Source organism: Lynx rufus, unplaced genomic scaffold (genome assembly GCF_022079265.1).
Source record: "Lynx rufus isolate CCGP_SWC_20201006 ecotype Redwood Valley unplaced genomic scaffold, mLynRuf1.p SCAF_4, whole genome shotgun sequence".
NCBI lineage: Eukaryota > Metazoa > Chordata > Mammalia > Carnivora > Felidae > Lynx > Lynx rufus.
In genome coordinates, this window is record NW_025814856.1 from 51214188 (window position 1) to 51240156 (window position 25969).

The window sequence follows — 25969 nt, forward strand, 5'->3', positions numbered from 1 at the left end:
GCGGGAACAGCCAGCTGCCTGCCGGGAGCCAAAACGAAAGCACTCTGGCTGGGTCTGGGACGGGATTCTGGACTCCCAGGAGAGGGAGTGCTCAAGCCCGCACTGGGACCCCAGGCTGAGGAGGGATTCCAGCCCCTCCTGGGGCTGAGTGGGAATAAAGGTACCGTGTCTGCCCCCCCCTCTGGGGGGGGCAGGACAGGGCCTCGGGCCTTGGTGCCTTCTGGCACCTGGAAGATGCCTGTGCCCTGGTTCCTGCTGTCTTTGGCACTGGGCCGAAGCCCCATGGTCCTCTCTTTGGAGAGGCTTGTGGGACCTCAGGATACTGCTCGCTGCTCTCCGGTAAGTCTGGGGCACTGGGAGTGTTGGGGAAGGCTCAGGGTTCAGTCTGCGGCCCATTGGGGCCCTAGCCTGGCTCCTGTCACTGTCACTACTGCCAGAACTGCCCTGGCTGGTCTGTCTGGTGCTGATGGGTTAAGAGAAGAATGGGGAGGGGGCAAGCGTTGAGTTTGTCTTCTCCTGGAAGGGACTTGAACAAGGAGCCCCGGAAAGGTGGGCAGGGATCTCAGGCAGGGAAAAATGGCTACATTCGGTGGCATAAACTCTAACTCGTCTTTACCTTCTCCTCAGGGCCTTTCCTGCCACCTCTGGGGTGAGTAGCCCTACTTTTAGAAATAAAAGAACTGCCCAGGTTGGCGGAAGGGATGTTCCAGTCCCATGCCTTTCACCACCCACCTTAAGCCCAGGAAGAGCCCAAAGCCCCTTGGCCCTCTGGGGGTGTCAGGTACAACTACCCTATGGATTCTGAACAGCTTTAGCTCTCAGTCTGCCCTTTATGCACAGATGGTGACGTGCTCTGCCTACCTGGGAGCATCGTGTCTGCCCCAGGCCCTGTGCTGGTGCCCACACGCCTGCAGACAGAGCTGGTGCTGAGGTGCTACCAGGAGACTGACTGTGACCTCTGTGTGCGTGTGGCCATCCACTTGGCTGTGCATGGTGAGCATGTCATCCCATAACTGTGTGTGTTCCCATGTGAGTGTGTCTGGGATGGGCACAAGGACTGGGGAGTCTGGCAGGCAGTCCTGTGCATCCTCAGTGTTCTCCTGGAGAGCACTGGCCAAAGGATCCCCATGTCAGCCTGGTCTCTCTGTCTATCCACCCCCCCCGCCCCCCCTCCCTCCCCCCCAGGCCTGGCCCCTGCTTCTCAGCACTGGGCTTTCTGGAATGAAGCCAAGCCCAAAGCCAGCCCAGAGCTGGGGCCTGAGCTGGGTCTTGCTCTTGGGCCCTTCTAGGGCACTGGGAAGAGCCTAAAGGTGAGGAAAAGTTTGGAGGAGCAGCTGATCCAGAGCTTGAGGAGTCTAGAAACGGTGAGGAGAAGATGGCTGGCCCAACTGCCCCTTGCCACGGCCTTGCCCATGACACCTGGGCCTGACCAAACCCCTGCCCTGTTGCTCACAGCCTTTCTCCAGGCCCAAGTCGTGCTCTCCTTCCAGGCCTACCCCACCGCCCGCTGCGTCCTACTGGAGGTGCAAGTGCCTGCTGCCCTTGTGCAGCCTGGTCAGTCTGTGGTATGCAAAATAATGATAATACCAATAGCCATCTTCTAAATATGACATCTATGAGGCGCTGTCATGTGCGTTAGCTCTGTTTGCTGATGGCAAGGCTGTGGGCAAGCCCTTTCAGCCCTTTGTGCCTCAGTGTTCCAGTCTGTACAATGGGAATAAGAATAGTCCTACTTCATATGGCTGTTGTGAGAAATAGATGAGTTGGTATGTGTAAAACACCTGATGTAATGCCCAGCAGTAAAGGGTCTCAGGAAGTTTAATTTTCCCTTTCTTGTGTACTCCTTAAAAGTACCCATGGGGGTGCCTAGGTGGCTCAGTTGGTTAAACGTCTGACTCTTGATTTTGGCTCAGGTCATGATCTCATGGTTCAGTTTGTGGGATCGAGGCCCATGTTGGGCTCTGTGCTGACAGCGCGGAGCCTGCTCGGGATTCTCTCTCTTCTTCTCTCTACCCTTCCCGTGCTCACCTGCTCTCTCTTTCTCTCTCTCAAAATAAATAAACTTATAAAAAAAAAAAAAAACACCCATGAGCAAGGCATTATTATTACCCTCATTTTCCAGAGAGAGAAACTGAGGCTTGGAGAGAGGAAGTCTGTGGGCTGGATCTAGTTCTTGGACTTCCTGCTGTACCATGTCTGCTCCGTGTACATACTGTGGTGCAGGGTGTTGGAGCTTCTTCCTACCTCAGGAGGCCACATGTGTTTGGAAGATATATCTCCACCCCGGGCCAAATCACTCAAGCCTTTTGACTTCCCCTCCAGCCCCCAGCTCCCAGCCAATATCCTCTTGCCTGGAAAGTTATAGAATCGGAGAACATCTGCTGGCCCACCTCAATGGGCAGTCATGAGGACCCCTGAGGCACTGGGTGTGAGAAGGGGTTTCTGATCATCTTAGCTTTGACCATGTGATGCAGGACAGCAGGGTTGGGCACAGGGACTCAAATAGCTAGGGCCCTTATGCCTGCCCTGCTGACACCCCTACTGAGGGGGTGTGCTTTAGAACTGGGAGCCTTTTTTTTTTTTTTTTTAGTTTAGAATTGAGGGCCTTTAAAGGAAATGGTAATGGGAGAATTTCAGGCTATACAGTATAGCATCATTGGTTGGGGAAAGGGATGAGTGGAGTGGTCCATGGACAGGAGCTCAGAGCCCTTGGCCTGTATTCTGAGCCCTATACCACCAGCCTTCTGCCACCCCTCTCCTCACAGGGTTCTGTAGTATTTGACTGCTTCGAGGCTGCTCTGGGGGCTGAGGTGCGAATCTGGTCCTACACTCAGCCCAGGTACCAGAAGGAACTCAACCTCACCCAGCATTTGCCTGGTAAGTGGCTCCAGGTCCTGCCCCACTGCCCCCAGTCTCTTTCTTGTCTGGCCACTGCCATTCTGCTTTTATCCCCTTCCTTGTCCCATCTGTTCTCAGGCAGGTGTCTGAGCTCCTATCCTCCCCAGGGTCTATCCCTCTTGTCTCCTCTCCCCAGGTGATACTGCTTCCCAGTGTTTGAGGAAGGTGCTTTGGGCCCTGGATAGATGGGGTGGTATTTAGGGGAAGGGAGCCCTTCCCAGTGCTCCCCATGGGTCAGACCACTCCTCTTCTTTCTTTGGCCCCCAACCCCACCGGTGGCTTTTCTGTGATCTCTCCCCAGACTGCAAGGGGCTGGAAGTCCGGGACAGCATCCAGAGCTGCTGGGGTATGATGGACTATGGCCAACGGGGCTGGAAGGAGGGAGGGACAGGGTCTGGTGTGTGAGGGACCCTTGGAGGTGGCTTCAGGTCTGGGCTTGCCACAGTCCAAATGCTCACAGAGCTCATTTAATTCATCACACATGAACTGCAGTAGCTCCTACTCTGTGCCAGGCATTGGGACTATGAAGATGAATCTCCCTTATGACAAATTTATTTATTAGTACCAGGGACATCTAGAGGCCCAAAATGTTGTCAAGATTATGGTACCCTCCCCCCACATACACACCATATATCAAGATAACAATAATGTTAAGCCATAAAATAAGGGCTAAGAAAGTCAAGGCTCTGATGGTTTTTCCCAGGTACTACTTGAATTTTGTTTTTGCTTTGTTCATTTTTTTTTTTTGAACTGGGGTATAACATACATACAGAAAAGTATGTAAAGAGCACTAATTTTAAAGTCCAGTTCACTTAATTTTTACATATGTATACACTTGCATAACTACCACCCACGTCAAGCTATAAGCAGTGATGTTCTTGAGCTCTTAAATTTTTTCAATTTTATTTCCCTTTTGGCTCCTTAACTTAAGTTTGGCCTGTCTCTTTGGTAATTCATTAGAAACTACTCAGCACCAGAGCTTTGAGGCCACAGATACACATCATGCATTTCATATCTTCATTCATTCAGCAATGATTCACTTATTCAGCAGATATTTATTGTGTGATTACTCTGCCCAAGGAATAGTCCTAGGCACTGGAGATTAATTGGTAAACTAAACTGACAAAGATCCCTGCCTTCACAGAGCTGACATTCTAGCTGGGAGTCAGGGTCAAGGTAGGGGTGATGGAGGACACAATAAACACAAGGAAATGTGAAATATGCAGTAAGTTAGCTTGATTAGTGTTTTGGAGAACATTTGGGGAGGGGAAAGGAGGATAAGGAGGTTGGGGGTTGCAGCAGTCAGGGTTAGCCTCACTCAAGTGAAAAAAGACCCAAAGAAGTTATGGAAGGAGCCATATGGGTGTCTGAGGGAAAAGGGTTCCACATGCAGAGGGAACAGCCAGTACAAAGAGCCTGGAAGCAGGAGTGTATCTGGTGTGTTTAAGTAGAGAGGGCAGGGTGTCTGCACTAGATTAATTAAGGACAAGAGTACTAGGAAATAAGTTAGAGTGGTCAGGGCAGCCAAATTGTGTAAGGTCTTGCAAGCCGTTATAAAGACTCTCGCTTTTACTCTGGAAGTAATTTGGGGGGTCATCAGAAGGTTCTGAGCAGAGAATGATTTATCCTACAGTGGTTACAGGATCATTCTGGCTGCAGAGGGAGAAGAGTGTGTCAAGATACTGGGCTGGCTGCTGGGGACAAAGTCTGGTCTGAGATGAGGACACAGGCTCTGCCCTCTAGGGGCCTTCCAGTCTCAGGAATTTGAAGGAACTCCAAAGGGTCAGTCAAAGGGGTGTGACCAGGCTTGGGTATGTAAAAGAGGTGATGGAGGTCTCTGTCTCTTTGCCTCCTGCACAGCCCTGCCCTGGCTCAATGTGTCTGCCGATGGTGATGATGTGCACTTGGTGCTGGACGTCTCTGAGGATCAGCGCTTTGGCCTCTCGCTGTACTGGAACCAGGTCCAGGGTCCTACAAAACCCTGGTGGCACAGAAACCTGGTGAGGCCTCCCTGTCCCTAAGTCCATTCCCACTCTAGGCTGATGCCCATGCTAAGGATGTGAGTGCATTATCAAAAGGGACCCTTGAATACAACACAGTGACCCCCACCCAAAGCAAGGAATATTGGTGGGGGAATAGCTACTTGCCTGGTTTCCTCGACTTTGGCCTCCAGCCTTCCTCCTCCTCATCTCTCCAACTTTCCCCCTTCTGCTTGTCCCACAGACTGGGCCACAAACCATTACCTTGAACCATACAGATCTATTTCCCTGCCTTTGTATTCAGGTAAGAGAAGAGTCCAGCTAGATGCCAGGGGAAGGGTACTGGAGAATTAATGAGGGGGGTGCCCCTTACCTTCCTTGTCTTACCACCCTCCACTCTCTTCTTTGAGGTGGGAACTATTGCTCCCTAGGGTGACTAGCCCTCTCCTGACCTTTGCTGTCCTGTCTTCTGCCTGTTGCAGACTCTGGATGCTTTTCCTGATCCTCTATCCACAGGACTCCTACTTATGCTTCATGGCCCCATTCAAATGTCACCTCCTCCTTGAAGCCTTCCCCTACTCTTCCAATTGTCTCTTTGTGCTCCCCTGGAGGTAGAGAATGTGCTGTGAACTCAGACTGATTTGAATCCTGACTCTTGCCATTTGCTAGCTGTGTGACCTCATGCAAGTCACTTCACCTCTCTGAGCCCATTTTTTGTCTGTAAAACAGGACTAAAAATACCAACTTCATAGGACTCTTATAAAAGGAAGTATCCAGGCTTCTGTATGTTGGCTCTTCCCTCTTCTTCTTCTTCTTTTTTTTTAAGATTTTATTTTTAAGTAATCTCTACACCCAGCGTGGGCCTCGAACTTACAACCCTGAGATCAAGAGTCACATGCTCTACCCACTGAACCAGCTTGGTGCCCCTCTTTCCTCTGAAAGATATCTGATTCTATGTCTAAATGGTCATCAGGTCCCATCTGTTTTACCTCTGACATTAATGTCTGTCATTCCCTCTACCTGAAATGCCCCGCCCCCTTCTTTTCTGTATAATCAAATCCTTCCAACTCAAGTGCCACCTCTTTCCCAGAGCTTTACCTCAATTCCCTGGCCTCTCCTATCTTCCAGTCTTCTTGCACTTGTCTTTCCTTGTCCATTTGTCACTTCCTTTCTTATTTGGGCACCTGTTTCATTTCTTCTTGCATATAACAGATGCTCAATAAATGAGGGATCAATTTATTAATATATACATACATGTCTTATCCTTACTACAACTGAGAATTTATAATTTCCTTGAAGGTAAGGAAATAGTACCTAATTCAAATTTAGGAACTCCCCCAGAGCCTTGCACAATGCCTGGCATGTATTGGGTGCTAATTAAGCCTGTTAAAGGAATGAATGAATGAAACTCTCTAACTAGCACTGTGATAGGACACATAACAGACGTTCATGAAACATTTGCTGTGATATAAACGTCCTTACTGCCAAGCACAATGCCTGCTACATATGGGTGGTCTTAATTAAAAGTGTGCTGAGTAAATTAATGTATTATCTCTATATCTTAGCACAGGGCTAAGCAAAGAATAGATATGCTTTAAAAGTCTATTAAAAGAAATGGGGTGCCTGGCGGGCTTAGTTGATACAGCATGTGACTCTTGATTTCAGGGTTGAGAGTTCAAGCCCCACACTTCAGGTAGAGTTTACTAAAAAAAAAAAAAAAAAATACACACACACACACACACACACACACACACACACACACACACATATTTATGCGCTCCTGGAAGGAAGTAGAAGCCCGGGGGGCCATATTTCCTGACCATACGCCTTACTGTTTTTCTACAGAAGAGTATATATATATTTTATTCTGAAAGAATAAATGAATGTATCCTTAACACCTACCATACCACCTGGCACATAGTAGGTTCACACAAAGTGATCATGGATTTAATTATCAATGTCCCTAGTGCCTACCACAGTGCTAAGACACATAGTAGATATTCACTAAAAGTCTGTTGAATGAAAATGTTGCCAGATAATTGGCATAGAGCTTGCTGGAAGAATAAATGTGTGCAACTCTAGGACTTTGCAAAGGGCAAAAACACTGGACGAGTGTTTATGAAATATCAGTTGAATGAATGCATCCCCAGTGCATAGCAGAGGCTAGGCTCCTGGAGGGTCAGCTCAGTTGAACTGACTTGTAGAACCCAGTTTCTTTTCCAGGTGTGGCCGCTAGAGCCCGACTCTGTCAGGACAAGCATCTGCCCCTTTAGGGAAGGTGAGCAAACTGGGGCTGGGGCCATGGTGGTAACAGTGCAGGTGGATGAGTTCTGGGTGCCCAGTGACCCCGCCCTCTCCTTGCAGACCCCCGGGCACATCGGAACCTCTGGCGTGCAGCCCGGCTGCAGCTGCTGCCCCCGAGGGGCTGGCGGCTAGATGCACCCTGCTCGCTGCCTGCTGAGGCCACTCTGTGTTGGCAGGCACCAGGCGGGGGCCCCTGCCAGTCGCTGGTCCCGCCGCTGCCACCAGCAAATGTCACTGTAAACGTAAGTGAAGCTGTGGGAGGCTCCTGGAAGGAAGTGGAAGCCCAGGGGTGCATATTTCCTGACCCCACCTATTACTCTTTTTCCACAGAAGGCACTTGAATTGCCGTTGCTGAATGTCCACCCCAACCTCTGTGTCCAGGTAAGAAGGGGGCATAAGAGCTCTGGGCTAGGGGCAGGACCCAGAGTGGACCCCCCCAGATAATTCACTGTCTTCTGGACCCACTTTATCCTTGAGTCACTGGAACAAAGTAGTTACTTCTGGGAGTTCCAGTATTGATTTTAGCAGTGCCATGGGACTCTGGGCAAGTCACTTTACCTCTCTGAATGAATGTCAGTCTGTTTAATGGGGATGATAATAGTAAATACTTCATAGTAGTGGCTAAAACCAATACATGTTCCCACCCTGTAGAGCTTATGTTCTAATGGAGAAAGGCAGACAATAGACCTATACACTATGTTAAAATTGTATCTAAATACTATGGGAAGGGTGGGGAAGGATAAAGGAGGGTAGGGGTTGCAATTTCAAGTGGAGCAGTCAGATGAGGTCTCTTGGTGAAGGTGGTTAGATGAGAAGGGAATGTATAAAGACATGAAAAGAGCTAATTTAGGGTCATAAGGCCCTTTAGCACAGACACTCTCACAAGGCTAAGGCTGAGAAAAATGAAGTATTTGCTAATCATCCAGCCTTGAACCCTGATCTACCTAAGATTAGGTCCAGAGTGCAGACCCCCCCCCCCACATGACAGGCCTCCCCTTACTGTCCTACCCTTTATGGCCTTGGCTCTCGCTTTTTCCTGTGCTCCTAACCTTGGCCCCTTCTAAGCAGGTGAGCAGCTGGGAGAAGCTGCAGCTGCAAGAGTGCTTGTGGGTTGGTGAGTGAAGCCTGGAGAAGGCTGGGGCAGGGCCACTGTAATAGGGATGAAGCCTGGAAGTGCCAACTGTTGGGGGGTGAAGGTCAGGCACAGGAATGGGCGGGGGGGGGGCAAGTGGCAGGCTCCAGCAAGTTTGGGTTTCACTCAAGACTGGGCTCTTACCCTTTCTAGACTCCCTTGGGCCCCTCAAGGATGATATGCTGTTGGTGGAGACACGAGACCCCCACAACAACAGATCACTCTGTGCCTTGGAACCCAGTGGCTGCACCCCACTACTTAGCAGGGCCTCCACGGTGAGGGCTAGGGGACCCTCCTCCATGCACCTTTCCAGTTCTATCTCAAGCCTGGCCTCAAATTTTCACAATATTCAATTTCCCCTCCTCGGTTCCGGCCCTGTGCTGGTGTCTGGGAATGTGGGGGTGATTCAGAACTAGTTCCTGTTCTCAGAGGCCTCTTAGTAATCTCCATGCCCCATTCCCTCACTATTCTGCTCAGCTGCAGCTTGGTGGTCTCCTAAATGTGGTACCCCTAGGTGATAGTCCCCTTTTGTCTTGGCAGAGGGCAGCTCGCCTTGGAGCACAATTACTACAAGATCTGCAGTCAGGCCAGTGTCTGCAGGTGAGTAGGTGGCAGGAGGGCCCTGCTCCAATGCCCAAGGGCAATGGGCCTAAAACTCTGTATTTAACTTCTTCCATCTCTTCCTGTGCCTCACAGAGGGCACCAGGGAAACTCTCACTCTTCCTAGGTAAGGGCCTCCTCACTGTCCCCCTAGTACCCACTCACCATCTATTTGTGCTTATGTGTGTCCAGCCCTAGGGAAGCCAAGAGTTGAAGAAGCATAGTTCCTGTTCCCAAGTTGCTCACTGCTGGCTAGAAACCAGAAAACAGATAACCAAATTCATATGTGCTAAGCATTGGGTTCCATGGAAAGCTTCAAGGAAGGGACATTGTGCCAGATCTGGCAAGGAGGAAGGCAATAGTCCAGGCAGTAGGCATAGCATGATCAAAGGCAGAGAAGAGAGGCTTGTGGGGAACTACAGTGTGTGTGTGTGTGTGTGTGTGTGTGTGTGTGTGTGTGTGTGTGAAATATGCATAGCTGAAGCTGGAAATTTGGAGATCAGGCTGGCCAGAACTTGTGTTGTGGGGCCATGGTCTTGGTTTTGTTTGTCTTACAGCTGTGGGATGATGACCTGAGGGCACTGTGGGCCTGCTCCATGGACAAGTGTGAGTATTACAAGAATTGCCCTTCCCCCTCCGTACCAGGAGCTGGAATCTAGACAATCTTAGGGGCAGCACATGCAATGGCCTGTCTTTCCCTGGCTCAGATCAATCAGAGGGACACTCCTTCCTTCATTCAAAAGCCAAGATGAGAGCTCACAGAGAGTCTAGCATCACCAAAAAGGCACAATCCCTGCCCCCACCGCAGCCATAGAAAGCTAGAAAGACATTAGCTAAACAATCACTTACATTTAGTAAATGTGAGTTATTGAAGCATTTGCTATAAAATATCTAAAACCATGAATGCAAATAATGAGGACCTGACTTAGATGGGGTGAGGCCGGGAAAAGGTTGACCTGTTCTGAAGGCTGAGCTGAGTGAAGTGGGGGAAAAATGCTTTTTTGAGGAACTTCAAGGTGGCCATTGTGGCTAGAGGGTCTTGAGGGGCAGACCTCTATCACAAGGATGCAAGGGTCATCTAGGGCTTTGGGAGCTGATGTAAGGAATTGGATTTTATGTTAAGAGCAATGGGAGCTTCCTGAAAGGCTATAATCAAATTTGTATTTTAAAAAGGTCTCTGGGGCTGCCATGTAGTGAATGAACTGGAGGCAAAAAAAGAGGTCAGGGACACCGTTTGGAAGGTTGGTGGAGTCATCAAGAGAGTGAGGTCAAGGGTCCAGCAACACTAGGCTTAGGAGACAATCTTAGCTGACATTTGAACACCTACTATGCCCAGCATTGTAAGTGCTTTGTGAGTATTAATATATGTAGTCCTCACAACAACTTTATGAAATAAGTACTAGTGTTAACCCAGTTTTACAAAGGTGGAAACTGAGGCAGAAGATGAAATGACTTTTCCAAGGTCACCCAAATAGATGGATCTATGTTCATATATTGATTCTGACACTACATGCTGTGGACTTCGGGCAAATCTTTCCATTTCTCTGAGTCCGTCAGTCACATATCGCAGCCCCTGAGATCTTTTAAATCTTTGAGTTTTTCTCCTTTGTGAACTGGGGTGAAAGTGTATGGTATCTAACTAGCCTGTCCTCTCCCCTGGGTCTCCTAGACGTTCACCAGCGCTGGGCTCTGGTGTGGCTGGCCTGCCTACTCTTTGTCGCTGTGCTTTTCCTTCTCTTCCTTTTCAGAAAGGACCAAGTGAAAGGTGAGCGCTTCCGGGCTTCCGCACTCCCCAGAGACAGGGCTGGGAGTTCCCCTTGAGAAGGTGGCAGCCGAGTTCATGGGCTTCCCCGCCCCTCTCCCCTAACAGGGTGGCTGAGGCTCTTGAAGGAGGACATCCGCGCGGGGCGTAAGTGTGAGCAAGTGCCAGGCGGGGGGCCGCCCCTAGCGGGCCGGCCTCGGGCCGTCTCACGTCTTCCCTTCCCCTCGATTTTTCTGGTAGCTGCCACCAGGGGCCGTGCGGCTCTGCTCCTCTACTCGGCGGAGGACTCTGGCTTCGAGCGCTTAGTGAGCGCCCTGGCGTCGGCGCTGTGCCAGCTGCCGTTGCGCGTGGCCGTGGACCTGTGGAGCCGTCGTGAACTGAGCGCGCAGGGACCCCTGGCCTGGTTCCACGCGCAGAGGCGCCAGACCCTTCAGGAGGGCGGCGTGGTGGTGCTGCTCTTCTCACCTGGGGCCGTGGTGCTGTGCCGGGAGTGGCTGCAGGACGGGGCTTCGACTCCTGCCCCGCAGGGCCCGCACGACGCCTTTGCCGCCTCGCTCAGCTGCGTGCTGCCTGACTTTCTGCAGGGCCGGGCGCCTGGCCGCTACGTCGGGGCCTACTTCGAAGGACTGCTCCACTCAGATGCCGTGCCTGCCCTTTTCCGCAGCGTGCCAGTCTTCTCCCTGCCCTCCCAGCTGCCCGGCTTCCTGGGGACCCTGCAGGAACCCGGCGACCCCCGCCCGGGGCTGCTGAGGGAGAGGGCGAGGCTAGTGTCTCAGGCCCTGCAGCCTGCCCTAGACCAGCTGCTTAAGGCTCCCGGGGATCCCGGGGACCCTGAGGACGGGACGAGGGATGGCACGTGAGGCAGGGGAGACAACTTGAATAAAGGCAGACGCTATTTTTCTATCCGTGCCTCCGGCATGTGTCTGTGACCGCGCCACTAGCCGATCAGCACACCGGCGGCCCTTTAACACCCGGACAGGTGCAGCCCGGCGCCGCCTCCGGTTGGCTGACGTGGGATGACGCAATGGCACATGGGCCGCCACCATTGGCTGTGGGTAGGCCCCGCCCCCCAGACTGCGGAGCTGGCGGATGCTGCACGTCTTACGCAGCCAGCGGCTGCGGTGGCGTTGGGGAGACTCAGCCGTCGGCTCCCGCGGGCTGGGTGGGTCATCTCTCCCTCCCCCGCAGCCTATGCGGATCTGGATAGTCCCCTGTCGACTAGTGGGCCGCGTCTTTGCAGCCTGCGGGCCGCTAACCTGACCCCCTTTCTTCATATCCGGATCCGGGCTCCTCCCCACAAGACCCGGGTTCCGTTCCGGACTCCTCCCCCCAAGACCGCCCATCCGGCCTCTACTCTCCTATTACTTGGACTCTGACCCATTCTCCCTAATTCTGCTGATCCTGGCCTAAGATCCCATATTCAGGCCTGAAAACAATGAGTTGACTTCTCCTTTGCCAAGGACTCAGGCCACCTCTCCCACCGTGACAAGGATAACTTATTACCGTCTTGGAATTGCAGAATAGGCTCCTTCCTCACCACCTCCCCTCCCCCAGCCGAACCCCCGAGTCTAGCCTCTTTTTCTTATAATAACACACATCTGGGCTCCCAGACCCGCGGCACCTCAGAGCCAACCCTTTTCTTTCTCACCTGGCTCCTCCAGTGAGTCATCCCCATTCCCTCTATCTACAGGTTCCCAGCCTGGGTCAGAGATGGCCTCACTGCCCCCCAGAGGCCTGGTCCCACCTCTGCTCTGGGGCCTAAGTCTCTTCCTTAGCCTCCCAGGCCCCGTCTGGCTCCAGCCCTCTCTGTCTCCCCAGTCCTCTCCCCCAACTGAGCTCCATCCATGTCATACCTGCCGTGGACTGGTCGACAGCTTCAACAAGGTGGGTGCATGAGCAGCCTCGTGGGGGGCGGCCTAACCATTATAGCGCAGGGGTCGAGAGGAGTTCTGGGATGCAAGTCTGCATGAGTCAGGTACTAGCTTGGTTGCTTACTAGTTGTATATAGCCTTGGGCAGTTTGCCTCTCTGCCTCAGTTCCCTGGTGAGTGAAATACCAAAGTGCTAGAATGTGTCAGGCACTGTACTTAGCCATTACTAATGTTCTCCATTTCCAGGGCCTGGAGAGAACAATCCGGGACAACTTCGGAGGTGGAAATACTGCCTGGGAGGAAGAGAAGTTGTCCAAATACAAAGACAGGTAAGGGGCTGGAGAGGTGGGTTTGTACACCTCACCTCCCAATCTCTGCTCTACTGGTGGGGGCCTGGAGACTCTTGGGGAGTCCTTATTCAACAAATATCACTGAACATCTATAGTACAGCAGTAGATAAGGCATGCAAAAACCCATTGTTAAGGAGCTTACATTCTAGTAGAGGAGACAGTGAATAAGTAAATAGATAATGTCATATCAGGGAAAGAATAGACTACAGAATGGTGGGAGGTGTGATGTTCAAGGTGTGACATTTAAACAGAAACCTGAAGGGGGCGCTTGGGTGGCTCAGACGGTTAAGCATCCGACTTCGGCTCAGGTCATGATCTCGCGGTCCGTGAATTCGAGCCCCGCGTCAGGGTCTGTGCTGACAGCTCAGAGCCTGGAGCCTGTTTCAGATTCTGTGTCTCCCTCTCTCTCTGACCCTACCCCGTTCATGCTGTCTCTCCCTGTCTCAAAAAAATAAATAAACGTTAAAAAAAATTTAAATAGAAATCTGAAGTAAAGAAGCAAGCTATGTGACAGTCGGGGAAGGGATTTAGACAGAGTGGGACTGAGCTTGATGTATTTGAGAAGAGGCTGGGGGGGAGTGAGCAGAAGAGAGAATGGTACAACGTGAAGCCAGAGGGCCTTGAAGGTCACAGAACGGAGTTAGATTTTATTCTGAGTGTAATGGTAAGCCATTGGAAGGTTTGGAGCAGGGAAGTGATGTGGTCTTATTTATACCTTTAAAAGATCACTCACTGCGATGTAGCAAAAAGACTGTAGGGACCAGAGTGGAGAAAGCAGGGAGAACATTTGGGAGGCTGGTCTTAAGTGTGACAGCAGCATGAGCTAGTGTGGAATCTAGTGGTGGACATGGTGAGAACGGGTCAGATTCTGGGTATATTTTGCAGATGGACTGATAGGGTTTGATGATGGAATCATTATGGGGTATGAGAGAAAAAGTAGAATAAAAAGTCCTTAGGTTTTGGGACTGAGCAACTGGGTGAATAGTGCGGCTGTTCTACGGTATAGGTAAAACTGAGGCAGGACCAGATTTAGAGGAGGGGTGGAATCAGGTGTTCTCTTTGAACATATTGGGCTGGGAGGTCTGTTAAACAGCCAAGTAGAGTTAGATTTAGCTGTGGGGAAATCAGGGGAAATGTAGGAGTTAGAAATATGAATTTGGGAGTCATCAGCATATAGTCAGTATTATAAAACCATGGAATGAGTTGAGACTATAATGAATGAAAGGCCTGAGTCCTAGGCCTTCCCACTTTTCAAAGTCAAGTTGAGGGGCACCTGGGTGGCTTAGTCGGTTAAACATCCAACTCTTGGTTTCAGCTCAGGTCATGATCTCATGGTGAGATCAAGCCCCGTGTCAGGCTCTGTGCAGAGCCTGCTTGGGATTCTCTCTCCTCTCTCTCTCTGCTCCTCCTCCACTCATGTGCACTTGTTCTCCCTCTCTCAAAATAAATACATAAACAAAAAAAAGTCAAGTTGAAGAGAAGAAATCAGCAAAGACTTGGAGTTAGACAGACTTGGATGTCAGTTGTGACCCTGTGTATCCTAGGGAAGGTCACTTAACCTCTGTGAGCCTCAGTTTCCTCATCTGTAAAATGGGGATGTTAATACTTGCTTTGACTATCTCATAGGATTGTGGTAAGGATTAAACGGTGATGCCCACTAGAAACAAAAGGTTTTGTTATCATGTAACATTGGTCATTTTCCTTTCCCTTCAGGGGCCTCAGTTTCCTCATTTAGGAATGAGATTGGGCAAGATAACCTGAAGAGCACTTTTGGCTGTATAGTGGCTCCTGTTTTTTGTTTGTTTGTGTTTTGTTTTTTAAGTCGTCTCCTCCTATATGCCAGGCACATGCCAGACCCTTTAAATACATAATATATATATATACATAATATGTGTGTGTGTATACATATTAAAAAAATTTTTTTTATTACAGTAAAGTATATATAACATAAAATTTACCACTAGAGACATTTTGTACATTTATAGTGTTTTGCAGTCTTTACCACTCTCTAGTTCCAGGCCACTTTTATCACTCCAGAAAGGAACTCTGTACCTGTTAAGCAATCACTCCCTGTTCTCCCCTTCCCCCAGCCCCTGGCAACCATTACTCTGCTGTCTGTATCCATTGGATTGCTGATTCCATTGGAACCCATTTATGTCTGGCTTCTTTCACTTATCATGATGTTTTAAAGTTATTTACTTATTTTTGAGAGAGAGAGAGAGCAAGCTGGGGAGGGGCAGAGAGAGAGAATCACAAGCAGACTCCACAATGTTAGTGCAGAACCCAGTGTGGGGCTCAAACTTATGAACCATGAGATCATGACCTGAGCCGAAATCAAGACTCAGACACTTAACCAATTGAGCCATCCAAGCACCCCTTTTTAAAACTTAATAAAATTTCATTGTATGGATACTACATTTTGTTTATCCATTCTTCAGTTAATGAATATTTGGGTTGTTTCTACCTTTTTTTTTTTTTTTAAATGTTTATTTTTGAGAGAGAGACAGAGACAGAGCACGAGCTGGGGACGAGCAAGAGAGAGGGAGACACAGAATCCAAAGTAGGCTCCAGGCTCTGAGCTGTCAGCATAGAACCTGACACGGGGCTTGAACCCACGAACCGTAAGATCATGATCTGAGCTGAAGTCAGACGCTTAACTGACTGAGCCACCCAGGCGCCCCAAGTTGTTTCTACCTTTTGGCTGCTGTGTATAGTATTGCTACAAACATTTGTGTACAAGTGTTTGTTTGAACAAACATTCTTTTGGGTATATAACCAAGAGTGGAATTACTGATTCATATGGTAATTGCATGTTAAACTTATTGAGGAAGTGCCAAACTGTTTTCCACAGTGGCTACACCATCTTTCATTCCATTCACCTTCACCATTCACCTTCAACGTAGGAGGGTTCCAATTTCTCCACATCCTGCCAACACTTGTTACATGATGTATTTTTAATCACATATACGCAGCAAGGGTATTATCTTCCATTGTGAAAATGCAGGAACTGAGATATCTTACAACAAACGTGCAGGGCAGGTATTGTTTCCATTTTTCAGATGAGAAAAGAGAGGTTCAGGAGAGGTTAAGTGACTTGCCCAAGGTCACTCAACTAAATTCAAACCCAGGTCTGTCTGACTCGCTAATCAGTACCCCTTCCATTATGCCCTATGGCCTTTCATTTGACATTGTCATGGCATGAGGGTGGGGGGAGAGGAGACCTTAAGGAGGGTGGTGGATGGGGTAGAACATATTCATACGATCCCTGCCCTGTCCGGTCAGTGAGACCCGCCTGGTAGAGGTGCTCGAGAATGTGTGCAGCAAATCGGACTTTGAGTGCCACCGCCTGCTAGAGCTGAGTGAGGAGCTGGTGGAGAGCTGGTGGTTTCACAAGTGAGTTACTGGGGGGCTTCCCAGGGAGGGAGCCATAGGCAGGACCTGGTGGTAAAAGAGGGGGGTGCATGCTGGGGCCTGTGTCCTGGTTTGACTCCTTTTTGCAAACCTAGGTCTGCTAAGGACTTGGGGGGGTACCCAAGTTCTCAGTCTGAGCTTCAATTTACCCCTCTGCCAAATGGGGAGAGGGTCTTGGTTGGGTAGTGTTATGGGTCTTATATCCAAGAAGGGTTGTATCACAGGTTCTTTGGGAGGGTGGGGGGTGGATAGCACCTCTGACACTGTCTCAACCCCCCTCACTATCATCCCCACCCGCTAACCCCCTCAGGCAGCAGGAAGCCCCAGACCTCTTCCAGTGGCTCTGCTCAGATTCCCTGAAGCTCTGCTGCCCCTCTGGCACCTTCGGGCCCTCCTGCCTCCGTGAGTTTTTCAAGCTCCTCTTGGGGGATGAGGGGACTGCCAAGGTCAGGGATCCAGTCCTGACTCTACCGCATAGCTGGCTGTGTGAGCTCAGGTTGCCCTCATAACTTCTCTGGACCTTCGTTCTCATCTGCCTTTGAGAGCTGTTGAGATGAGCAAATCAGTGGGGAACGGCTCTGAAAAAAGATAAGTGGGCTAGACTGAGTCAGATGGGACTATGGTTTTTTTCATGTATGTGAGAAATGGCCCCACCCACCCCCCCATTTCCCATGCATGGATCAGACCAGGCCCCATCCCCTGGACTAAGGCGATCTTCCTAGGGACAGGCGGGTGCTGCTTTGAAGCCCCCATTGTCATCACACAGTCCTGAGGGAGGAGCTAAACCTACTACCAGCCCCTTTTAGAAAAGTCTGGAAGATTCAGATAAAAGACTAAGTGACACAAAGAATAAAAAATAAAACAAAAAACAACAACAACAACAACAAAGGGAGAGTGACTAAGATGATAATTCAGTCTTTATAAGAGAAAAGATTTATAAATAACCTGTTCCACAGTGGGGTATTGGTTAAGTAAATTTCATATAGTTTATGATGAAATATTATGTTGCCATTAAAATTGAGTTTGCTCTCCAAAAATATCTAATGGTATGGGGAAATAATCGTATTCACGATTGTGTTTATGATCTCACCCGGTTTGGTATCTGCCCACAGCCTGTCCTGGGGGTGCAGAAAAGCCCTGCGGTGGCCACGGGCGGTGTGAAGGGGAAGGGACTCGAGGGGGCAGCGGGCACTGTGACTGCCAGGCCGGCTATGGGGGCGAGGCTTGTGGCCAATGTGGCCTCGGCTACTTTGAGGCAGAGCGCAACGCCAGCCATCTGGTATGTTCGGGTAGGTAGCCAAGAGGCACAGGGCTGGGCAAGGGCAGATGGGTTACCTGCCTGCCTACCCTCACACTTCCCCCTTCTCACCCAGCTTGTTTTGGCCCCTGTGCCCGCTGCTCGGGACCTGAGGAGTCCAACTGTTTACAGTGCAAGAAGGGCTGGGCACTGCATCACCTCAAGTGTGTAGGTGAGTGAGGCCCTAGCCCTAGGTCTGGGGAGGAAAGCAGCAGCCTGGACTTGGTCCCCATCAGCACACACATCTCTGGGCTAGACCACCACAGTTCCCAACTTCATGGTGATCTCAACCTGTTCGGGAAGGCAGAAAAGTAACCTAGAGTACAGACCGATCTTTGTACAGTTGGAGATGCCCCTGATCCAGCTCTGTAGAGGTGGGGAATCAGGAAAGGCTTCTTGCAGGTGGTATCCCTTAGGCCAAGTCTTGAAAATTGAGGAAGAGTTAGCCAGGGAAATGAAGATACTTAACCTGGGGTCAGGAAGCCTGGGTTCAAGACTTGGTTTTGGTCTCTGTAGCTATTTATATAAACGAGGGTAAAGGCTAAGCTGCTACAACAGAAAGGTCACCAAAGACTATGACTTAAAGAATATAGAGGTTTATTTTTATCTTATACCACAGTCTTAAAACAAGTGGTCCAGGCTGGCAAGGAAGTTCCACCTGTTACAAGCATTCAAGGACCCAGATACTTTCTGTCTTAAAGTGTGGTCATCCCCTTGTGATGTTTTTGTTGCTTGAGGTACCTCCATGTTCCATGACCAACACTCAGGAAGTGAGAAAGGGAAGAAAATGCATGGAAGAGTCCACTTCTGTTGTTTTAAGGCCAAGCTAAAAGTGGAGCATATCATTTCTGTTTACATCCTGTTGGCCAGAACTCAATCATTAGGCCACACTTAGCTGCAAGGCAGATTGGAAAATGTCATCTTTAGTTGGGCGGCCCGAAGTCCTACTGCACCTCTGCCTTCGTGTTGGCACACAGCCGGCAGTCTCTGCCAAGCTATTTGAGTCTGAGCAGGTCCCTTCCCCAACAACCTTGGCCTCAGCTTCCCTGTTAGTGCGATAGGGATTGAAATCCGTATCCTGCCTGTTTCCCTGCAGACATCGATGAGTGTGGCACGGAACGAGCCAGCTGTGGATCCAACCAGTTCTGTGTGAACACAGAGGGCTCCTATGAGTGCCGAGGTAAGTACTGATCCTGTAAGGAAGGAGTGTGGGAAGGGTAGAAGGGGCTGCTCCGTGCCCTTTCCCCCAAGTTTCTGCCTTCTCAGGCACCAGAAACCGCCCCCCCCCACCTCAGACCTCTTCTGGAGCAAGGCTTCCCCCCCCTCCACAACCCGCCTCCGGCCTAAGGGCAGCTCTCACCCTCTTCTCTCCTATCCCTTCTCCAGACTGTGCCAAGGCCTGCCTGGGCTGCATGGGGGCAGGGCCAGGCCGCTGTAAGAAATGCAGCCCTGGCTACCAGCAGGTGGGCTCCAAGTGTCTCGGTGAGTCTCCTGCCAGTGGGGCACAGACACCGTGAAGTGCCTTGCCCACCACAAATTGAGAAGAGCTGGAATGTGGACAGGGCAGGGGAAGGAAGGGTGGAATGTTGTTTGGGCAAGGGCAAAGGGGTGTCCGGATATGAATGAGATGGAGTCAGGGCTGCCATATGTGGGACCCTGGCAGTGGGGGTCTGACCCCGCCTCACCCTCCCTCAAGATGTGGACGAATGTGAGACAGAGGTGTGTCCAGGAGAGAACGAGCAGTGCGAGAACACCGAGGGCAGTTATCGCTGTGTCTGTGCCGAGGGCTACAAACAGATGGAGGGCGTCTGTGTGAAGGAGCAGATCCCAGGTGAGCCCTGTAGTGGCCCCCAGAAACCTGAGGAAGGGAGGTCCTCATCCAGGGGGAGGGCAGGCAAGCCCCTTCTCCAGGCAGCCATAGGCCCTGCCCCATCCCCACTGCCACCCATCCCCCATAAGGCTGCACTGAGACCCAAACCCTACATCTGATCCCCAGGCTGACTTTTAGCGGCCTCACACCTCCCAAGGCAGAAAGAATATGGCACTTGGTGTCAAATCCCCCCTACCTCCCTTCTTATCTGTCCATTGGGGCCAGTCCTTACCCTGGGCTGCTGACAGCTGTTGCAGGCTGTTGTTCTGAGATGAAGGACAACCACAATGATGACGATGGTGACTACTTCACAGCTCTTACCATGTGTTGACACTGTTCCAAGCCTGTTGGCATGTATTAAGTTATTTCGCTTCTATAATAGGTCCAGTGCTGTTCGTATTATTCTCATCCTCACTTTACAGGGTGGAAACTAGGATGCCGACAGATGAAATAACTTGCCCAGGACCACATGACAAGCAGGTTGCAGAGCTGCGAGTCAAATCCATGCAGTCTGGCTCTGGAGCCGGGCTGGTACACAGACTGTCTCCAGACTTGTCCACCACATGATCTTGGGCAAACCTCTTCACCGCTCTGAACCTCAGTTTCCCATTTATTGAGACAGGGACAATAACTGCCCGTTGGAGTTGTTCTCAGCAGTAAATGACATCATGTGCCGGCTTGCTGGGCAACCATGTGGCAGCAATGATGAGGTACGTGGGAAGCTCCAGGAACAGCGGGGGAGTGACAGGTGCTTCTCTTGTTCCTCACAGAGTCAGCAGGCTTCTTCTCGGAGATGACAGAGGATGAGCTGGTGGTGCTGCAGCAGATGTTCTTCGGTGTCATCATCTGTGCACTGGCCACACTAGCTGCCAAGGGTGACTTGGTGTTTACCGCCATCTTCATTGGGGCTGTGGCGGCCATGACTGGCTACTGGTTGTCAGAGCGCAGCGACCGTGTGCTGGAGGGCTTCATCAAGGGCAGATAATCCTTGCCACATTTGCAGGATCTCCTCCTATCCAGGCTGCCCCCAGAAGTCAGGCCTCTTTCCTGCCTGGACACTTGAGGCAGCTTGCTTTATTTTTGAGCAGGGTAAATACCACACCTCACACCTAGGCAGGTGAGACCCTTGGGGTGAAAAAGTAGCCCTAAATATGGATGCCATGAGATCTTGGCCTGGGGGAACTGGGTAGGCTTCACAATGTGTGTGAATTTTTAAAAAAGTATCTCCTTGTGGTGGCTGCTAGTGGGCTTTGGCCCCTGTCCAGGATGAGGGGGGAATTCCCTCCAGGGGTGGGCCCATCATAGCCTCCTCCTGCCAGCTGCATGCTGCCAGCTCCTGTTCTGTACCCCTGCCCCTCAGCTGCTGATTATTTATTCATCTCAGGAAATAAAGGTCTTGGAAAATGGAGAAACTTCAGTCTCACTACCTGCCTCCTCCCTATGGGTTGGCCTGAGCTACTGCGAGCCCCCCCCACCCCACCCTTGGGGAAATTTTCTAAAACCCTGGGAAATTGAGGGCTACCATGATGGAGGAGCAGTATAAGGAGGACAGAGGGGCTTGGCCCTGAAGTAGTGTTAGGAGAAGGGGATGGAGGAACCAGGCTTTGGAGTGGAGGTTTCTGGGTTCATTGCCAGCTATCATTTGCCAAAGGACCCTGGACAAATTGCTTTTGTCTCTGATCTTCACTCTTCCCATCTATAAAATGGGCATGATAATGCTTTCCACTCAGTCTTAATAGAATTAAGGAAGATGATAAATACGAAGAGCTGAAAACTGTGTACAACAGATAGATGTTCTGTAGCCGTTATTCTTAAGGCTTCCCACAGTGGGGTACCTTTCCTTTCTGGGTCCTCCCCTCCCCAACATATAGGGGACTTGGGATTGCTGGGGGTCGGGGGTGGGGACTGCTACCTCTTCTCTGAACGGGATCCTGGCATGGCCAGAGGGAGGCATGAGCCAAGTCCTAAGGGTTTATTTCTTTGGCACAAAGAGGACAGTCAGTCTGGGCAAGCAAACCTCATCTCCACACTACGGAGTCTGGAGGGGTGTTTGGGGGTACCTGGACCCCATATCCCACACCCAAATCCATGCATGTCCACCCTGTATTCCGCATAAGTCACAGCCTCTGTGCAAAATACCCACTGAAAAAAATAGATATTTAAAAAACAAAAAATGGGGGCAGTTAGGTTCATGCCCCAATGTTGCCAGGGGCTGTAGTTAGATGGAAACCCGGGAATGCCAGTTTTTCAAATGTTCAGTTGTCCCAGTTGGCCAAGCCATATGGCCATCGAGGGTAGGGCCCCGGTCCTGCATCTCTGGACCCCTCAGAGCTCGATGGTGTCACTGGAGGCGCTGCGGGAGTCTCCGGGCTTGCAGCGAGGCTGGACCTCACTCTGAGGTTCCCCGGACCGCGAGGGGGTGGGGGCAGGAGCAGGGGCTGGGGCAGGCAGTAGCTGCACCGTGCTGGGCAGCTCATCCAGGGGCAGACTGTCCACCGACGACAGCCCGTGACGCCACGGGTTCCAGCTGATCTTGAGCGAGCCCCGGGAGAAGCTGTCCATGGAGCTGCCAGAAACCGCCCTGTCAGGTTCATCCGCTACATGTGGTGGGACCGGGCCGCGCACGCGCACGTCGCTGAGAGACCGGCAGCGGCCCCTCAGGAGTGAAGAGCCTGCGCCCTCGAGCTCGGCGTCGGGGTGGCTGCCCCGGCGCGGCCGCAGCGCGCCCCCGGGCGGCGGGGAGGACAGACCGCGCAGGCCACAGCGCCGGAAAACGCTATCTCGCACCAAGTGCTCTCGGAAGAGCGCGGCGTCGATGCTGCGGCTCAAGTTGATGGGTGATGGCGGCCGCAGGTCCAGCTCGCTCATCGACGGCGCCGGCCCCACGCTGCTGCGGGACAGTCCAGGGCCACCCTGGGGACCGCGGCCCAACGACGCAGCCGACCCCCAGGCGCCTGAACTGGGCGTGGCAGGCGGCCCACCCTCTGCTGGGTTGCGGATGAGGCTCTTGCTTATGTCCAAGCTGCCTGCACCCACACCACTAGGCCCCGCATAGCAGTTGTTTGGTCGCTCAGGCACCTCGCTCTTGCCCGAGGGCGTGGGGCACGCCAGGCGCAGCAACTTAGCCCAGCAAGCATGCTCTGTGGGCGGCCTGGGCCGCGCGGCGGCTACAGCGGCTAGCGCAAGGGTGAGGGCCCATGTCAGCTCCAGCAGGCGCAGCCAGAAGTGGACGCCCCACCAGGCCCACGAAAAGCGACCCACCCGACCTGGGCCCGGGTATAGCCAGAGCGCCGCTGCCAGTTGCAAGCCACTGGCCAGCAGCCCCAGCGCGCCGGCCACGGCCAGCAGCCGCGGGCCCGGGCTGGCATCCCAGCCCCGCGGCCCGTCCAGCAGGCGGCGACGGCACAGACAGAGTGTGCCCAGAGCCACGGCTGCGCCCCAGGCACAAGACAAGCCCTGAGCCAGGAGGTTGAACGCAGGCCTCACTGACAACAGGTCAGTAGTCAGCAACCCCACGCCGTGCGCCAACGCCAACGCTCCCAGCAGGAGCGGGTTTTGCAGCTGCTGTGGCAGCCCCGCGCCCAGCCCGAGTAGGGTCAGGGCCGCCAGCGCAGTGAGCAGCAAGGGGAAGGGCAGGTTGTAGAGGACCAGGCCGGTGCGTAAGCCCAGCCGTGCCTGAGAGCCGTATGGGTCCGCGAGCATGTAGGCAGATCGAAGCCCCGACGCTATGAGCACCAGCACTGCTGCCACCAGAGCCAGCCGGGGCCCCGCAGGGGCAGCTGCCAGTGAGGCCAGTGCCAACAACGCGGGCAACAGGAAGAGCACCCCCACCCCATAGACGTGCAGCTCCCAGGAAAAGCTCAGCACCCGCCGCAGGGGACCCCAGCGCAGGGGAGGGGCGGTGGCATTGGCCGGGGGGCTGGTGGCTGGGGCTGATGCCATGGAGCTGGCTGAGGGCTCCGGAGGGGGTGGCTGGCCCAGGGCGCGCTGCGTAGTGACCCGAATGAGGCCCCGGCGTGACGTCGAGGGGGCCTGGACTGGGGGTGCTGGGGGATGGCTTTGGGGGCGCCCCGGCCACTCCTCGGCTTCATCTGCAATAATAACAATATCAGAATAACCCTTTGAAAAGTGCTTTTGATTTCCCACATTCTCTAGTGTGGTGGGCAAGTTATTTCACTTTTCTAAGCACATCTGTGAAATGGGGATGGTAATAGCACCTACCTCATTGGATTGTGGGGAAGATTAAATGTTTAGCATAGTGCCCAACACCCAGTAATGTTAAACGACATGACCTATCACTTTTATTAATAACATACCAGCAGTTCTCAACATTGGCTGCATATTAGAATCACCTGGAGACGAACTGAATCAGAATTCCTTGGGATGGGGCCTGGGTATTGGAGTTTTTTAAAAGCTCCTCCAGTGATTTGTGGGAGTTGGAGACACTGCACTAAATATATCCAAGTTACATTTATGAATATTCTATCCCCAAAGGGCAAATGACTTGTCCCAGAGTACCCAGCATTAGTTTATTATCCTTAAGTTTTTGAAGGAAGTCCTGGCCAGTTCCTTTAAGGAAGTGTTTGTTCCCATTCACTCCCCCCATGTACCTCGGTTTTTAATTATTAGACAGAGTACCCACTCTCCCCCAAACCCCTAGTCATCCCCTCACCTGGCTGCAGGGCCCCCACAGGGCTCTCTGTTCGATTTGTAGTTGGGCCAGGGTCCAAGGGGCCAGGGATGAGGGACTTGGGGGTACCTGGGGTCTCCAGTGCTCCTCTCACCCGCTGGGGGGAGATGGGGTCTGCTCCATTCATTGCTGCTATCTCTGAAATAACAAAAGCAGTTATCACTGCCTGACTATGCAGTGGTCCCCAAAGTCTAGTCCCCCCAAAGGGAGGCACAATCACGCTCATTTGCCAGAATGAGGAAAATGGGACCCCGAGAGACCAGAGGTCACATAGAAACTGGGGCATCCAGCTATGCTGGAACACCGTCCCCTCCCAGCCCTACTGGGAAACCTCCACTTTGATACCCACCTGGCTTAGGTTGCACGTCAGGAGTCTCTGTGGCTGGGGGACCTGAGGGCTGGGGTCTTGGTGAGCTCCTCACATCAGAAAGATCAGCCTCTTTGGGTGAGGGACTTGGAAGACTGACTTCCCAGGTCTCCCCACCTCCAGCCTTCTTGGGGAGCTCAAGTGGTAGCTCCTCAGTAGGAGGAAGGCTTTTGGCCAATGCCAGGTCTGGCTGGGGCCCAGGCTCCTGAGAGGATGCCACCTCAGCTGGAGATACCAAACCAACATGAGGGGCTGCTGGATCTTGTTGGGTGAAGAGGGGGCTTTGAGCTGCCTCCTGGAAGTCCTCCTCGTCCCCACCCTGTTCTTCCAGCACTGGCATCTTGGTAGTGCCCAAGTTGGGGGCAAGAGTCTGGGAAGGGCCCTGGTGGTCTAAGGGGGATATCTCTGAGACTCTGATCTTGGCTTCGGCCACCAGACCCTCATCTTTAGGTGGTTGTTGTCCCATTTGGCCTCCAGATTCCTCTGGCCCTGGGGAGGGAGAAACTGTAGCTATCCTGAGTTGGAGTCTGGGAGTTATGGGGATGAAAGTGAGATGGGGGAGACCCACTGGATGGGGGGCTGGTGCTTCTTGCTCCATAGGCTCCTGTGAGTCAGGAGGTCCTGTCCAGCCATGAGAACTTGGCCCTCGAGCCATCTGGAGATCATCAGTTACTGGGAGTCCTTCTCTCTGAGCCCTATGGGCTGCTTTAGGTCCGTGCAGGGCTGGGCCAAGGGGAGAATCTGCGGGCGCCTCAGGTGCTTCCTCGGCAGGGACCTGGGGGATATTGGAGTTCCAGGGGCTCTCATCTCTGGACTTCTGCCAGAGGAAGTCGAGGGCATGGGGCTCTGTGCCCATAGGGCCCTGGGGGTCATCTCCTAGGATCAGGTGTGGTTCCGAGTCCTCAAGTGGCTTGGGAAGGCGCCGGCCCAGAGCAGGGCCAGGCCCCAGGGAGAGCAGCAGCATCAGCAGTAGGGGGCCACATACACGGCCCCATGGGCTGGGGGCCATGGTCCACTCTGATGTGTGGGCCTAGAACACTCAACTTCCAGTCCTCACTGGATGAGCCTAAAAAAAGGAGAAGGGGGATGACATGTGAGCATTGGGAGCATCCATAGCTGTCCCAAGGCGGGTGGTGGCAAGAAAGAAAGAAAGAAAGAAAGAAAGAAAGAGAGAAAGAAAGAAAGAGAGAAAGAGAGAAAGAAAGAAAGAAAGAAAGAGAGCTCCCCTTTCCCCAACCCCTTCCTGTTCAACCCCTTCATGCTGCCCAGAGTGACCTTTTAAAAATGTATCTCTGGTCATGCCACTTGCCCTACTTCAAAACCTTTGGTGGCTCCCCATCACCCTCAGGAAATAATATAAGCTTCTCTCTTAGCCTTCCAAGGCTACACCAGGCTGCTCATCCCCTTCAACAACCACTGGGCTGTCCAATGCCCCAATC

The 25969-nt window shown here is 52.1% G+C and overlaps 3 protein-coding genes across 4 annotated transcripts; 2 read left to right on the forward strand and 1 right to left on the reverse strand.

Annotated features, from left to right (window-relative positions):
* Positions 1-59: 59 nt before the first annotated feature.
* IL17RC (interleukin 17 receptor C) lies at positions 60-11578 on the forward strand. Of its 2 annotated transcripts, XM_047097368.1 has the most exons (19): positions 60-339; positions 628-649; positions 841-993; positions 1290-1364; positions 1456-1565; positions 2766-2877; positions 3200-3244; positions 4759-4898; positions 5122-5181; positions 7101-7155; positions 7242-7423; positions 7512-7562; positions 8250-8295; positions 8467-8588; positions 8854-8913; positions 9471-9519; positions 10583-10678; positions 10784-10822; positions 10916-11578. In XM_047097368.1, the coding sequence occupies exons 1-19, from the start codon at positions 235-237 to the stop codon at positions 11533-11535; spliced, it is 2142 nt and encodes a 713-aa protein (XP_046953324.1). In that variant the 5' UTR covers positions 60-234; the 3' UTR covers positions 11536-11578. The 2 variants fall into 2 exon arrangements, with proteins under 2 accessions (XP_046953324.1, XP_046953325.1); XM_047097369.1 differs by lacking the exon at positions 10784-10822.
* A 186-nt stretch (positions 11579-11764) lies between these two features.
* On the forward strand, positions 11765-20877 carry CRELD1 (cysteine rich with EGF like domains 1). The gene is made up of 11 exons (XM_047096927.1): positions 11765-11837; positions 12366-12559; positions 12792-12874; positions 16178-16288; positions 16617-16708; positions 17419-17595; positions 17680-17775; positions 18700-18783; positions 18990-19085; positions 19300-19434; positions 20244-20877. The coding sequence occupies exons 1-11, from the start codon at positions 11765-11767 to the stop codon at positions 20456-20458; spliced, it is 1356 nt and encodes a 451-aa protein (XP_046952883.1). The 3' UTR covers positions 20459-20877.
* A 115-nt stretch (positions 20878-20992) lies between these two features.
* On the reverse strand, positions 20993-25539 carry PRRT3 (proline rich transmembrane protein 3). Its single transcript, XM_047097659.1, has 3 exons — positions 24513-25539; positions 24146-24301; positions 20993-23564 (listed from the first exon to the last, which is right to left on the reverse strand). Exons 1-3 carry the CDS (start codon positions 25537-25539, stop codon positions 21799-21801), a joined length of 2949 nt encoding a protein of 982 aa, XP_046953615.1. The 3' UTR covers positions 20993-21798.
* Between the last annotated feature and the right edge of the window lie 430 nt (positions 25540-25969).

Bases quoted from the DNA above. Each gene is read 5' to 3' on its own strand.
- CRELD1 (XM_047096927.1), top strand. From the start codon at position 11,765: ATGCTGCACGTCTTACGCAGCCAGCGGCTGCGGTGGCGTTGGGGAGAC. The intron at 12,560-12,791 runs GTGGGTGCATGA...CTCCATTTCCAG, and splicing joins TGGTCGACAGCTTCAACAAG to GGCCTGGAGAGAACAATCCG. The intron at 16,709-17,418 runs GTGAGTTTTTCA...ATCTGCCCACAG, and splicing joins CTTCGGGCCCTCCTGCCTCC to CCTGTCCTGGGGGTGCAGAA.
- IL17RC (XM_047097368.1), top strand. From the start codon at position 235: ATGCCTGTGCCCTGGTTCCTGCTGTCTTTGGCACTGGGCCGAAGCCCC. The intron at 650-840 runs GTGAGTAGCCCT...CTTTATGCACAG, and splicing joins CCTTTCCTGCCACCTCTGGG to ATGGTGACGTGCTCTGCCTA. The intron at 8,296-8,466 runs GTGAGTGAAGCC...TACCCTTTCTAG, and splicing joins GCAAGAGTGCTTGTGGGTTG to ACTCCCTTGGGCCCCTCAAG.
- PRRT3 (XM_047097659.1), bottom strand. From the start codon at position 25,539: ATGGCCCCCAGCCCATGGGGCCGTGTATGTGGCCCCCTACTGCTGATG. The intron at 24,302-24,512 runs GTGGGTATCAAA...TTGTTATTTCAG, and splicing joins TGACGTGCAACCTAAGCCAG to AGATAGCAGCAATGAATGGA. The intron at 23,565-24,145 runs GTGAGGGGATGA...TTATTATTGCAG, and splicing joins TGTGGGGGCCCTGCAGCCAG to ATGAAGCCGAGGAGTGGCCG.